The sequence below is a fragment of the Sus scrofa genome, chromosome 6, assembly GCF_054392235.1.
Source record: "Sus scrofa isolate SSC_HxYL_T2T_F1_AM1 chromosome 6, Sscrofa_HxYL_maternal_Yorkshire_Landrace_v2.0, whole genome shotgun sequence".
Classification (NCBI taxonomy): Eukaryota; Metazoa; Chordata; class Mammalia; order Artiodactyla; family Suidae; genus Sus; species Sus scrofa.
Window position 1 is genome coordinate 120,222,193 of NC_139388.1, and position 14,835 is coordinate 120,237,027.

Below are 14,835 nucleotides of genomic sequence, written 5' to 3' on the forward strand. Positions count from 1 at the left end.
GATCTTGCAAAACCTTATCTTCCCATGTGGTGCAGCTTGTTAAGGATCTGGCATTGCCACAGCTATGTGCAGGTCACAACTGCAGCATGGATTCAATCCCTGGCCCACCCTTCCAATGCTATGGGTGTAGCACCCCCTCAAAAAACACCTGACCGGACTAATGGAGGCTCTTTATAGTCTTTCTCATTTAGTGTGATATTCATATGGTTCACAAAGCCACATTAATGTGCTTGATGACAAGGTGCTGCCACAAACCTAACAAGCCAGATAACACTTTAGATGTAAACACACACATACACATGCACAATTTCTAAAAAAGTTTTTAAAGAACTGACTTTAAAAATCAGCTTGGGGAGTTCCCGTCGTGGCGCAGTGGTTAACGAATCCGACTAGGAACCATGAGGTTGCGGGTTCGGTCCCTGCCCTTGCTCAGTGGGTTAACGATCCAGCGTTGCCGTGAGCTGTGGTGTAGGTTGCAGATGCGGCTCGGATCCCGCGTTGCTGTGGCTCTGGCGTAGGCCGGTGGCTACAGCTCCGATTTGACCCCTAGCCTGGGAACCTCCATATGCCACGGGAGCGGCCCAAGAAATAGCAACAACAACAACAACAAAAGACAAAAGACAAAAAAAAAAAAAAAAATCAGCTTGGCTTAAGAATTTCAGATAAGGGATTACGGACCTGTACCAAAGAGTTACAAATATGGGCTAACAAAATCATCAATTAGGTCATTTTTATTTAAAAGACCCACAAGTGTAAATGTCAGAAATACACTGACAACATTTAAAAAAGGAGGAATATAAAGGCAACAGTATGAGGAATGAAGTTATAGCTGGCTGTCCCAAAGGAGTTATTAAAGGCCAGCAGAAATATCTGCGTCTTTTAATTTAAGTTTGAATGGGACTTTATTATGGCCATAGTCTTAAGAAATTAGATAAAACTGGGAGAAACCTGAGGCTTTAAAAATGGATGTAAGACAACAAGGGATTAACATAGATACCCGAAACTTCTTAATTCAAGAGATTAAGAAGACAGGAGGCGTTCTCCCGTGGCACAACAGGTTAAGGATTTAGTGTTGTCACTGCAACAGCTCAGGTCATTGCTGTGGTGTGGGTTAAATCCCTGGCCCGGGAACTTCCACATGCCATGGGTGTGGCAAAAAAAAAAAAAGGAAAAAATAAACTAAGTATAGTATTATATTGAAGACACTACCAGTGTACTGATTAGCTGGTGCTGATGAGCTTAGTCAAATAAGCTAAAATTTGTGAGGAATTTTGATTTGTTACATCAAAAACAGCTGCCTGAGTAACAAGTGAAATAGAGTACTGTAAACACACACTAAAACACACCCAGACACCTGGATACTATAAAGAAGGCTGCAACACTTGTAAAATGAGGTGAGTAATGGAATAAGTAAAAGACCAGTGATACACCATTTGTAGGACATTATGCAATTTATCTTCAGAATAAACATTTTACTAAATATACAATGTTGACTCTTTAAAGAGAATCAGTATATGGAGCCTTTACTTCAAACGCATTGTTACTAAATGTCCTTTGAAACAGCTGATGTTTTGGACAGCTTCCAATTTAAATGAAAAATAAGGCCAGGAACCAGGAATCATACTTCTAATTTATCCTAAAGATGCATGTGTGATATGCATATACATGATGCATGGTATGCGTAACGTTAGTCACTGTGGTTTTAGCTGTAACAGCAAGTGATTAGACACCTGTCTATCACAAAAGTCTGGCTGAATAAACTACATATACACAACACACTGCCTATGCAGTGGAAACCTGAAGGAGCTTGATCTTCTGTTTTTTTATAAAAAGTTTTCCTAACAAAAAGTTTAAAAAAAAAAAAAAAAAAAAAGGAATTCCTGTGGGTTAAGAATCCATCTGCAGACATTAGGATTTCTTTTTTTACTAATATTGATGTCTACTATTGTTCATCAAAAAAAATTCATAGAATATTCCCATTGCTAATATTTTATGCAGATATATCGTACAGAATTTAAAGTGTTTAAGGAACAAATTAAGTACTGCATAAACTGCTTCCATCTATACCTTGAAGTCCAGCTACTACCAATAGATAAAATCTGGACATATATTATACTTAGACTACTTGACGATTTTCTTTAGATTCCCACACTGAAGAAACAAAAACTCGAAACTTAAAGTGTCAACTTATGGATGTGCCTGAATACATGAAAGATGAAATGAAACTCATATTAGGAAACCAAACAACACAAAGAACTCATAGAAAAGGCCTCTAACTAAATCTGCACTATATCAACTCTTTGTGATTATTTTCCAGGTTTTCATTTATCTTTTTTCTTTGCTCATGTATGTTTTGCCATACAAGAGATTTGCTTGTTAAAATCTTATTATATAATTAAGTTAAATTAAATCAAAATATTTTTTCTTGGTGATTTTGAAAAAAAAAGTGAATGTACAGTTGTTATGTAGAATAGGAAGTCCTCTGCTTTAAAATATCCTCTTAAGGGAGAATGGCATCTATAACAATAAAATTTGAAAAATAAAACACTATAGTATTCAAGAAGCAAAGTATAGAACCAGCAGTATCAAAAACAAGATGAATGTAAATTTAAAGACTGTTAAAGAGAACTTAAAAGTCAAGTATCATCTGGTTCACTCTCCTATACTACTAGTGGGAAGATAAATTGGTACAACCACTATGGAAAACAGTATGGATGTTCCTTGAAAAACTAAAAACAAAACTACCATATGACCTAGAAGTCCCACTCCTGAGCATCTATCCAGAGAAAACCATAATTCAAAAAGATACATACACCCCAAAGTTCACTACAGCACTATTTACAACAGCCAAGACATGGAAACAACCTAAATGTCCATCAAAAGAGGGAAGATAAAGAAGATGTGGTAAATATATACAATGGAATATTTAAAAAAGAATGAAATAATGCCATCTGTGGCAACATGGATGGACTTAGAGATTATCATGCTGAGTGCAGTAAGGCAGACAGAAAAAGACAAATATGATATGATATCATTTCTATGTCGAATTTAAAAAAAAAAAAAAGATAGAAATGAACTTATTTACAAAACAGAAACAGACTCACAGACTTCAAAACAAACTTATGGTTACCAAAAGGGAAAGGGGCAGAGGGAGGGGATGCACTGGGAGTTTGGGATTAACATATACACACTACTACATATAAAATAATCAGCAATAAAAAAGAATGAAATAATGCTATTAGCAGCAACACAGACAACCAGAGATTATCATACTAACTGAAGTCAGAAAGAGAAGGACAAATACCATATGATATCATTTACATGTGGCATCTAAAATACGGCACAAAAGAACCTATCTACAAAACAGAAACAGACTCACAGACATAGAGAACAGACTTGTGACTTGCCAAGGGGGAGAGGGGAGAGAGTGGGATGGACTGGGATGTTAGGGTTAGTAGTCTCGAACTATTACATTTAGAATGGATAGATAACAAGGTCCTACTGTGTAACACAGGGAATTATATCCAGTCTCCTGGCATAAACCATGACGGAAAATAACATTAAAAAAGAATGTGTACATATATATGTAGGACTGAGTCACTTTGCTATACGGCAGATATTGGCACATTATAAATTAACTATACTTAAACTAATAAAAATAGATAATCAACAAGGAGCTACTGTACAGCACATAATAACCTACATGGGAAAAGGATCTGAAAAAAGAAGGGATATGTATACATATAACTGAACCACTCTGCTATACACCGGAAACGAACACAACATTGTAAATAACTATACTCCAATGTAAAGTTAAATTTTTAAAAAAGAATTACAAACTCTAAATAAAAACCACCATCTGGTTCAACTTACTTCATTATATAAGTGAACAAACTTTCCAAGATCAGTTAATTAGAGCTGGGCTTAGACAGAGGCCAAAATGCTGAACTCTATCCATTAACAATATGTGCCTGAGAAGCATGGCACTTAAAAACCACCGGTACATTTAACAATCTTAATAACTGAAAACATTTAACTGACATAGTAAAATAAAAATCATAAGCTAGTAGAACCTACAAAAATGAGTATTTTGGTATTCTCTACTGATTTATCTTGCAACTTTAACCAGAGATCAGAATCTCCCCTTTTGCAAGTAAGCTCTAACAAATTCCCATTTAAAATGTTTATTAGTTAATGACTTCTAAATTAAAGTGGTATCAGAGTTCCCGTTGTAGCTCTGTGGTAACAAACTCAACTGGTATCCATGTGGATGTAGGTTCAATCCCTGGCCCTGCTCAGTGGGTTAAGGATCCGGCATTGCCATGAGCTGTGTTGTATATCACAGACGCAGCTTGGATCTGGCATTGATGTGGCTGGGGCATAGGCCAGCTGCTGCAGCTCTGATTCAACCCTTAAGCCTGGGAATTTCCATATGCCACGGGTGCAGCCCCCTCCCCCCAAAAAACTACAATGGTATTGAATAGCCCTAAAATAACATTGGATACCAATTCATCTTCTGCCTCAAAAATCCTACCTATGGCAATGCAATCCTAATAAAATTCCAATGCCTTTATGTGGGAACCTGACAAACCTGGTCAAAAGTGGTGTAAGTATAAGAAAAAAAATTAAAAATTGTAAGGCCTTGGCTTGCTAGATTAAAAAAAAAAAAAAAAGATGATAAAGCAAGAGTATAGTACTGACACCAAAAGAGAAAAGAAAATGTCCAGGAGAATAGGCATCATGCAGAAATTTAACAGGTATGGATACTTTTAGCCTATCAGTATATTAGAAAGAGCCATCATGAGTTGCCAATATTAATGGTAATTAGGACTAGAAGCAAAGTTTGACCTGTACCCTTCAACAATCAGAAGAGTATTTTCATTTGTATTTAAAAAAAGACATTAAAAAACGAAATATAAAAGTTTTGACTATGTAAGTCTCTGTAATACAAAACCTAGAAGAAACCAAGTAGAAGACTATCAGACATGATTTCATGCAAGTTAAAAACCTTAAAATGGTGAACGATACCAATTTGAATTAAAATACGTACAAATATTTATCAACCATAAACTAGCACTGAAGTCAATTTAAGTCTTTTATTTGCCCTACACAACTCCTTAAACACAACATAATTAAGCAAGTATAAAGTCTGGGCAGAACCCAGGCAGTACCTTTCTCAACAATACCTTTCTCTCAACAAACACACACATCACCGTTTTCATGAGAATGTTCCCTACTCCACCACTACATGTATATGATTAGTACACATAAAAATCACCCAATGAGAAAAAGGAAATACACCCAACTAAAAGGAATCATTTGGATATATGAAAGAAAAAATCATATGGACAAAAAAAATACCAAGGTTGACCAATCTTATCAGTTATCAGAGAAATGCCATTTTTCACCAGCCTGATTTACAAAAGTTAAAAAAACAAACTGATAATATCCAGTATGTCATAGATGTGAAATAATGGGCACTTTAATTCTGAAGAAAAGTGCCCAATTACTACAGCCCTACTTAGGATAATTTCGTAGCATATTGCAAAATTGACCCAATAATTCCATTTCTAAAAGTCTAAACTAGAACATGGACAAAATATATACATAATGATTTTTACTGCAAAACTATTAGTAATGATAAGAAACTAGAACCACACCTATCATACCTAAGTGATTAAAATACATTACAACATATCTAAATAAAGGAATACCATATGTAGCTGTTAAAGAATTTGTACTGAATGAAAACAAAGACCAAGTTATATTGTTAAGGACAAAAAGCAAGTCACTGGCTAAAATGTGCAGAATTAATACTAAAAAGACAAGTGTATAATAAAAGGTCTGAAAGGAGAAACATCAATTTGCTCTCATTGTCACTTTCTGAAGGTGCCTACTCGGGAAATTTGAGTATGGAGGAGGAAAAACATCCTTCCAGGGTTCACACTTAAACTACAAGGCCTTGATATTGGCCTCAGATAGATATCTAATTCAGGGTAGGTCAGATCTCTCTCTTAAAAACTAGAAATTTGTAGTGATGCAGCATAAAGACCAGAAGTTGTTTTTTTGTTTGTTTGTTTGTTTGTTTTTTGTCTTCTTTTTTTTTTGCCTTTCCTAGACCCGCTCCCTCGGCATATGGAGGTTCCCAGGCTAGGGGTCGAATTAGAGCTGTAGCTGCCGGCCTACACCAGAGCCACAGCAACGAGGGATCCGAGCCACTTCTGCAACCTACACCACAGCTCACGGCAACGCCAGATCCTTAACCCACTGAGCAAGGCCAGGGATGGAACCCCCAACCTCATGGTTCCTAGTCGGATTCGTTAACCACTGAGCCATGACAGGAACTCCCATAGAGACCAGAAGTTGTTAAACTAAGATCATACTAAAGGCAATGCTTTCTAAAGGCTTTACAAACATTTGCTGCCAAATTCCCCAGAGCTGCTAAGTCCTTATTCTTTTTTGGGACAAGATGTTCTATGATACCTCAGTTTCCATGAGATATTCCAAAGTCCTTCAAACTAAATAACATTATTTTCTATTTTGGGGCATATGCTACCTAGCATCAGTTTCTACCTTTTGCAACTAAAAGACATTGAATACATATGGCATGAGAAGTAGGACAGGGTGGGATACAAAGAAAGTGAAGGGAATATTGCTTTTATTCATATGCTTATCTATACTGCTAAATTTTTCATATTGCTTAAATTTTTACAAGAATTATTTCTTATATTATTTTTACATATTACTGAAAAAGAATCATTGGTTTTAATAACAACCAAAGTGTTCTTTCAGAAGTGTTCTCCCAACTTCCAGAAATATTTTGAGGATTATATCTTATAACTTGTCTGTGACTAAATGCCAATTTGCATGATAACCTTATCTTTGTGAATTGTATCTATTTAACACTAGCTTAACAATAATTTAAAAGTTTGGTTCAACATATCAATTATCTCAAAGTCTAAAATTAATTTACCAAAGTATCATCTCACCTTATAGATCAATTATTAAGTCCATGAAATTTTAAAAAGTGAAATACCTCCAATAGTGGCATTTCCTCAGTGATTATGGGATCTAAACGTCGATCAGGACCATATTTAATAGATGTTTTCTCTTCTTTTGTGTTGTTAAGTCGAGGACCTTGAATTTCTAAATCCTGTCTCCCTCGGACTGACATACTCAAGGAATGTTTTCCTGAAATAAAAAACAATTGATGCCCTAAAATAATTTGGTATGTTAACTGATATCAATTTAGCTTGAATATATGCATTCTATAGGTTTCAGATTATTTGTAGAAAAATTTTAGACAATTACTGATTAACATGGTTAATCAAATAATTTAGCATATTTTATTTTCATGTTTAATCACCTCTATTGTATACTGCTTAAGTTCTCATTTCATAAGGATTTACTTACCTTGCAGTAGGACTACACATCACTAAATAGGAAGTTTTTTGAAACTGGTATTTAACCATAATGAGATGATAAACCAAAAAGATCTGAGAGAATAGCTTTGGTGGGACCTATAATTTGATTCAGACTAAGAAAAGACCTATTTTCAGAGGAAAAAATATTCTACAATGTTGAATAGGTCAACTTTTCACTTTTACTCATATTCATATATATATATATAAACTTTATATATACACACACACTAATTTGAATTATTTCTGGATTACAAATAACTGCATCTTCTCAATAGATTGCACAAAGAAAATTAAAGATTTTTAATCTCAAACTTAAAACTCATTTAATATTCATGCCTTTTTCCAAAGGTTTCTAAGCAGTACATGCAGGTGTGAAAAAACCTAGGGTATACAACTACATTTCTTTTTTTTTTTTTTTTGCTTTTTTTCGCTTTTCAGGGCCGCACCGGTGACATATGGAGCTTCTCAGGCTAGGGGTCTAATCAGAGCTATAGCTGCCAGCCTACACCACAGCCACAGCAATGCCAGATCTCAGCTACGCCTGCGACCTACACCACAGCTCACGGCAACACCAGATCCTTAACCCACTGAGCGAGGCCAGGGATCGAACCTGCAACCTCACGGTTCCTAGTCAGATTTGTTTCTGCTGCGCCACGATGGGAACTCCACACTACACTTCTTGCAGGAATAAGTATCCCGTTAGTGTGCTGAAGGCACCGTGACAGTCCCAGATCAGACATACTTCAATTCATCCAGATGCTTATTAGCATTTTACATAATAATGAACTACACTAAAACTTCATAAAAATTCTGCTTATAAGACGTAATTTGTTTTAATAATTAACTCAGGTTCTCCTGCCACTAATGTCATAAAGTACATAAATTATTATGTCATACCTATATATGGACGCTAAATGAAGCAATTACCTATATTTTATTGACAACCATAACTTTTACCTAGACGAACATCCTAGGTAGGTACAAGTAGGATAAGAAAAGAGTTGCAAAAAATTCTCAATACTCAGTTAATGTACTTAAAATATTCAAAAATTAGCAAGATATATATAAAAGAAACTTGTCCAGTGCTCGTCAATGAACCAAGATTTACACACACAGTATTAAAATGCAGAATACCAGAGTTCCCATTGTGGTACAGCGGAAACGACTCTGACTAGGAACCATGAGGTTGCAGGCAGGTTCGATCCCTGGCCTTGCTCAGTGGGTTAAGTATCTAGCGTTGCTGTGGCTGTGGTATAGGCCAGCAGTTGTAGTTCCGATCAGACCGGGAACCTCCGTATGCCGAGGGTTTGGCCCTAAAAAAAACACAAAAGACAAAATAAATAAATAAATAAAATGCAGAATACCATACTCAATTTTAATGTCAATTTTTTCTTTATAATTTTTGAATTCTTATGGATTCATTCTACTTCTGTATACTATTTTAAAAATGTTTTATTGAAATTATCCTAGATACACAGGCAAGTAGAAATAACTGAAGGTTAAAGGACCAACATGGCGTTCCCATGGTGGTTCAGCAGCAATAAACCCGACTGGTATCCACAAGGACGTGGGTTCAATCCATGGCCTTGTTCAGTGGGTTAAGGATCTGGAGTTGCCATGAGCTGTGGTGTAGGTCACAGACACAGCTTGGATCTGAGATTACTGTGGCTGTGGCTATGGCGTAGGGCCACAGCTCAGATTTGACCCCTAGCCTGGGAACTTCCATATGCTGCAGGTGTGGCCCTAAAAAGGAAAAAAAAAAAAAAACCCAACAAATTTTCCAAGTGTTCCCTAAAGATTTTCCAATATTAATAATCAGCTTTTATAAATGCTAAATTTGAATCTGCCAATGCCTATCAATTTGTTTTTTTAAAAATAAGGACTTAGCTACTAAAATGAAGAGATGGAAATGAGCGATTATATAGTAAACTCTCTCCCTAACATCTTGTCAAGTTAAACTCAAATAACCACATATAACAATTACAAGATAATGCTAGTTCTAGAAAAGTTCCCTGAATTTAAAGGGGAAAAAAAAGGTAAACCATGTTAAACATATATCTGGTACTTGTACTTCTCAAAAACATAAATCATATCATTTGGGGAACCAAGAATATCAGGTTAACACTAAAGCTCAATCCTATTCTCTTCGCAAAATAGATGCCAAAATTTAAGGTGTTTCACACTCAATGATGTGAAAACACTGGTCTTTATTTGCTCTACGTTTTTATAAATAGACAATATTCAAAATATTGAATATACTGAGACAGTTTTTGTATTGGCAGTAGACATCTTGAGATTGATGAATGGTTAGAATATATTAGTTGGAATTTACTAAATTTGGTTAAATTAAAAAAAAGAAAAACATATATGTAGAACCTAAGAATTACCAAAAGAAAATACATTAGAAGGGAATAAAGTTGTTTATTTCTGAAGCACTGGCAGGAGCTAAAAATAATTCATATTATTCATTCTTTCATCTGATTAAAGGCCTTATTAAAAGTATATTAAACCTATTTTTAAATACTTTATTTTCATTCGTTTTACTCAATGGAGATTTAATTATTAAATGTTTCTAATTGTTTAGCAATGCTATAGCTTTACCTGTGTGACATCCAGGAAGAGCACCAATGCCATCCACTGTCACGGAGCCCTGAATTGTGCCAAGATTATAAACAACTCCCAGAATATGCAGCTCCCCTATGTGATGGGGAAAGAGCTTTAGTCTCGCCTGTGGAGATATTTAAGCCACTCTTATTAATCCTTTGCATAATATCTTAAATAACACAATACCTACAATCTGTAATGTTGCAGAAATATAAACTAATGACCCAAACTTTTAAATTATCAACTTATTTCTCTTTTGAGAAGTATTTTCTTCAAAAGGAATTTTCTAAATTCAACAATTACAGGCCTAAATAAATATATTATTTTTGTTAATAAAAATCAAAATATTCTGGTCAACCAAGTATCATATGAAATTACCACACTGATCCCAAGAAGAAAGCAAAAACTTTTCACAGGCTTTTTTAGGAAATTAGTAAACCAAAGAGTACTGCAAACCTACTTTCCCAACTAATTTCCTCTTATGCAATTACAGTTACCTAATCTTCTAAATTTTAGTTTTTAAGAAAATTGGATGATAAAACAAACTGAATAAATTGATTTTTAAAATGTTTCATCTTACTTTTAGAAAGGTGTGACAGAAAAATATAAAGTAATTACCACTTTAGATTCTTCACTATTAATTAAGAATTCTGTAATAACTTCAGTTCCAATCATTTCAGATTCACCTTTTACCTGAAAAGTAAATTATTTTGTAAAATATACATTCTAATGAATAAAGTACCAGTGTATGAACATTTCTATATATCATTACTTAAGAACAATAATTATAGTTATCATTTATTAGGTTTTTACTATATGCTAAGCAACATGCAAAGCACTTTGTGTCACACCTGGAGTAAAGTTATGCAGTAATAGGCACTTGATATATTTTATTTTCATTTCATTCAGTACAGCTCAACTTCAGAGGATAAATGATCTACTCAAAATCGCAGCCATCCAGATAATAAAACTTCAATAAAGTTCACTTGCTCATTGTCAAAAATGGCCAAAATGGCCATTTAACTTAATCTTTCAATAAGAGCAATTTTTTTTATCTTTTATTCTATTCAGCTCTTTTTCCAAATTGGCTAATCATACATAGAAAAAGTAATGACCACTTAAGCTGGATACATAAGACTGGTGGACAATAAGGGCAGTGGGACAGCAAAAAAGTCCTGTCTCTTTCAAATCAATGATGTAAGAGACTGTGGTCTCTGGTCATTTAACAAAGCAGAACTAATTGGCTCACACTTAGGTAAACCTGATCCACATAAATTCCGTTTAAGAGGAACTTCAACCGTGAAATTAGTTATTTGACACAAAAAATAAAAATTGCGTTTCTCTAAATTCCAGTTCAGCATCTTAGTCCATCACCAGTAGAAACTCATGAAGAAACCCAAAGAGTTTGAAATTCATAGAAAAAAGTGCAACTTCGTTATATGCTATGAAAATTTTCACTTAACCTTCATAAACCTCCTTTAAAACCTGGTATCTTTTACAGACTAATACACTTTAAAAAATTAATAGATCTTTTAAAAAAGCTTTTCCAAGAGTGAACAATTCATACCCTTTTCTAATTTGCATTCCAGGTATCCAGAAAACATTAGAAAAATTACTGAGATTGCTAAAATTCAAGTCAGAATAGAGCCTGAGAAACCTCAACCTTTCAAAAGTATTCCCAATGAGTATAAATAATCAAAATGTTTCCAATGAATTTGAGCAGTAAGACTTAAAACTTAATAAGGCAATCTTTCAAAAAAAATAAAGTGCTTCAAGAGAAATAGTTTCTTTATTTATATATATATATATATATTTTTTTTTTTGCTATTTCTTGGGCCGCTCCCGCGGCATATGGAGGTTCCCAGGCTCGGGGTTGAATCGGAGCTGTAGCTGCTGGCCTATGCCAGAGCCACAGCAACTTGGGATCCGAGCCGCATCTTCGGCCTACACCACAGCTCATGGCAATGCCGGATCGTTAACCCACTGAGCAATGGCAGGGATCGAACCCACAACCTCATGGTTCCTAGTAGGATTCGTTAACCACTGCGCCATGACGGGAACTCTGTAGAGAAATAGTTTAAAGTTTGTGTAACAGACATCTCTTTTCAAGTTCTCCCTTCATAAATCAGTACCAAAATGTTGGGATATTTCCCACTTTAAAAATAATTTTTACTACATTATTAAAGCATATAGCAAGGTAATATAAAGAAGTTAAAGTTACATTAATAGATACTGATGAATAAACAAGTAAAAAAAAAAACTGTATTTGTTCAAGTTATTTCTGGTTACATTCAGCTTGATAACAAAAACTCCTGTTTCAAAAATAACTATCTTTAATATACAGAGCACTTATTAAAGGCATGAATAAGAAGAGAAAAAGATAAATATATACACAGACTATTGACAGAAGAAATATAAATATAAGAACTTCGACTTTACTAGAAATCAATGAGATGGAAAATAAAATAGTAAGATGGCATTTTTCAACCTATAAAATCAAAATTTTTTTTTTTTATAAATAAGAATACTTGGAGTTCCCACCATGGCTCAGTGGTTAACGAACCCGACTAGTATTCATGAGGACGTGGATTTGATCCCTGGCTTTGCTCAGTGGGTTAAGGATACAGCATTGCCCATGCTGTGATGGAGGCTGCAGACGCAGCTCGGATCCACATTGCTGTGGCTGAGGCCTAGGCTAGCTGCTACAGCTGTGATTCGACCGACCCCTAGCCTGGGAACCTTCATATGCCATGGGTGAGGCTCTAAAAAGAAAAAATTTAAAAAAAAAAGAATACTTAATCTTGCAAAGATGAGTTACCTACCCCATATGATGCTAGTGCAAAGCTTGTTAGTATGATTTTTAGGAAATCAAGAGTATTAAAATATTCATTCCCTAAAATGTTCTAATTTCATGCCTAGGAATTTCTCCTACAGAAGTAATCAGGATAAAAACTATGTACTCAAATTTTCACCACTGAATTACGATAGTAAACAAATGAAAACTTCCAAAACAACTACCAATGGAGAGATAAGACTACAGCCTACAGATCATTCATGTAACGGAATATTACGCAAAAATAAAATATTAATGTACTTTAATATCAAAATGTGCATATAAATTAACACAGAATGGAAAAAACAACATACATAATATAAGAGAATTCCATACATGAGGGGAAAACATACAAATGGAAATGATTAGAAAGACATAAAGTAAGTGTTAACTATTTCTAAATACTGAGAAGAATGGAACCTAAGAAACAAATGCACAAACATAAAAAAACATTAATAGTTAACAGATACAGAGAACAAACAGGTGGCTGCCAGAGGGGAGGAAGATGGAGGAAGAAAGAAACAGGTGAGGGAGATTAAAAGGTACAAACTTCCAGCTGCAAAGTAAATGAGTCACAAGATGTACAATGTGGGTAATATAGTCAATAACTATGTAACATCTTTGTATGTTGATAAATGACAGCTAGACTTCTTCGCAGTGATCATTCTTGAAATGTACAGAAATAGCAAATCACTACGTTGTACGTCAGGAACTCACACAGTGTTTTAGGTCAATTATACTTCAAAAACAAAACAAAAAAACAAATGAACAAAACTCATAGAAAAAAATATGGAACGAGTGATTATCAGAGGCAGAGGGGTGGGAGGAAGGGGGAACTGGATGAAAGCAGTCAAAAGGTAAAAATTTTCAGTTAAAAGATAAATAAGTACTACAGATGTAATGCACAGCATAATAAATATGATTCTGCTGTATGTTACATGAAAGTTACTGAGAGAAAATCCTAAGAGTGCTCATCACAGGAAAAATATTTTTTCTATTCCTTTAATCTTGTATCTATGAGATGATAGATTCTCACCAAAACTATGATAACCATTTTGTGAGGTATGTAGATCAAATCATTATGCCATATAAACTTACACAATGCTGTATGTCAGTGATTTCTCAATAAAACTGGAAGAAATAAATACTGAGAAGACAGTTTTACTTCTATTCCTTATATTCTTCTGTAATCTCAATTTTCAACAATTAGCATATATCATACTTTTTGAAACTAGGGAAAATAAGCATAAAAAAGACTAAGTTCAGCTCACTGAACAGAAGCAGCTGAAGTGGTATTATTCTATTACTGAAACATGCTTATTACAAATACCTTTTAACAACTTACTAGTTCTTTAACTTCTTCATTATCCTCTCCACTGACACCTTTGGGCTGAAACTTCCAGAGCAATGACAAATCAGTCAACAAAAGTGGAACCTTCAAAGGGTTTCTAAAAGCCACTTCCACTGTTATTGGTTCTATAAAAGAAAGACCTAAGTTAATAATTAAACACCACACATCACAGTAGGCTTCAATTCTCCGAACCACCTTGCTTTCATAGTTCTGCAGTTCTGCACAGACTATCTTTTATCACCTTGTACATGTCCATTTATTCAGGATCCAGTTTTTAGATCACCTTCTCTAGACAACTTCCCCAATTTCTTTGTACTAAAGAATGCTATTCTGGAGTTCCCGTCGTGGCGCAGTGGTTAACGAATCTGACTAGGAACCATGAGGTTGCGGGTTCGGTCCCTGCCCTTGCTCAGTGGGTTAATGATCCGGCGTTGCCGTGAGCTGTGGTGTAGGTCACAGAAGCGGCTCGGATCCTGCGTTGCTGTGGCTCTGGCGTAGGCTGGTGGCTACAGCTCTGATTCGACCCCTAGTCTGGGAACCTCCATATGCCTAGGGAGTGGCCCAAAGAAATAGCAAAAAGACAAAAAAAAAAAAAAAAAAAAAAAAAAAAATGCTATTCTCTC

The 14,835-nt window shown here is 34.9% G+C and overlaps 1 protein-coding gene across 7 annotated transcripts in view; it reads right to left on the bottom strand.

Annotated features, from left to right (window-relative positions):
• Positions 1-14,835, bottom strand: part of TRAPPC8 (trafficking protein particle complex subunit 8) — a 91,621-nt gene that overhangs the window by 30,687 nt on the left and 46,099 nt on the right. For 4 of the 7 annotated variants that reach the window (XM_021096212.2, XM_084964415.1, XM_021096211.2 and 1 more), the window contains 4 exons: positions 14,207-14,337; positions 10,647-10,721; positions 10,026-10,152; positions 7,037-7,191 (listed from right to left, as the gene is read on the bottom strand). In XM_021096212.2, coding sequence (XP_020951871.2) covers positions 7,037-7,191; positions 10,026-10,152; positions 10,647-10,721; positions 14,207-14,337 — 488 coding nt within the window. Of the gene's footprint in view, positions 1-7,036; positions 7,192-10,025; positions 10,153-10,646; positions 10,722-14,191; positions 14,338-14,835 lie in introns of those variants that run through there. The other 3 variants (XR_014807821.1, XR_014807820.1, XR_014807819.1) reach the window with 1 other exon arrangement.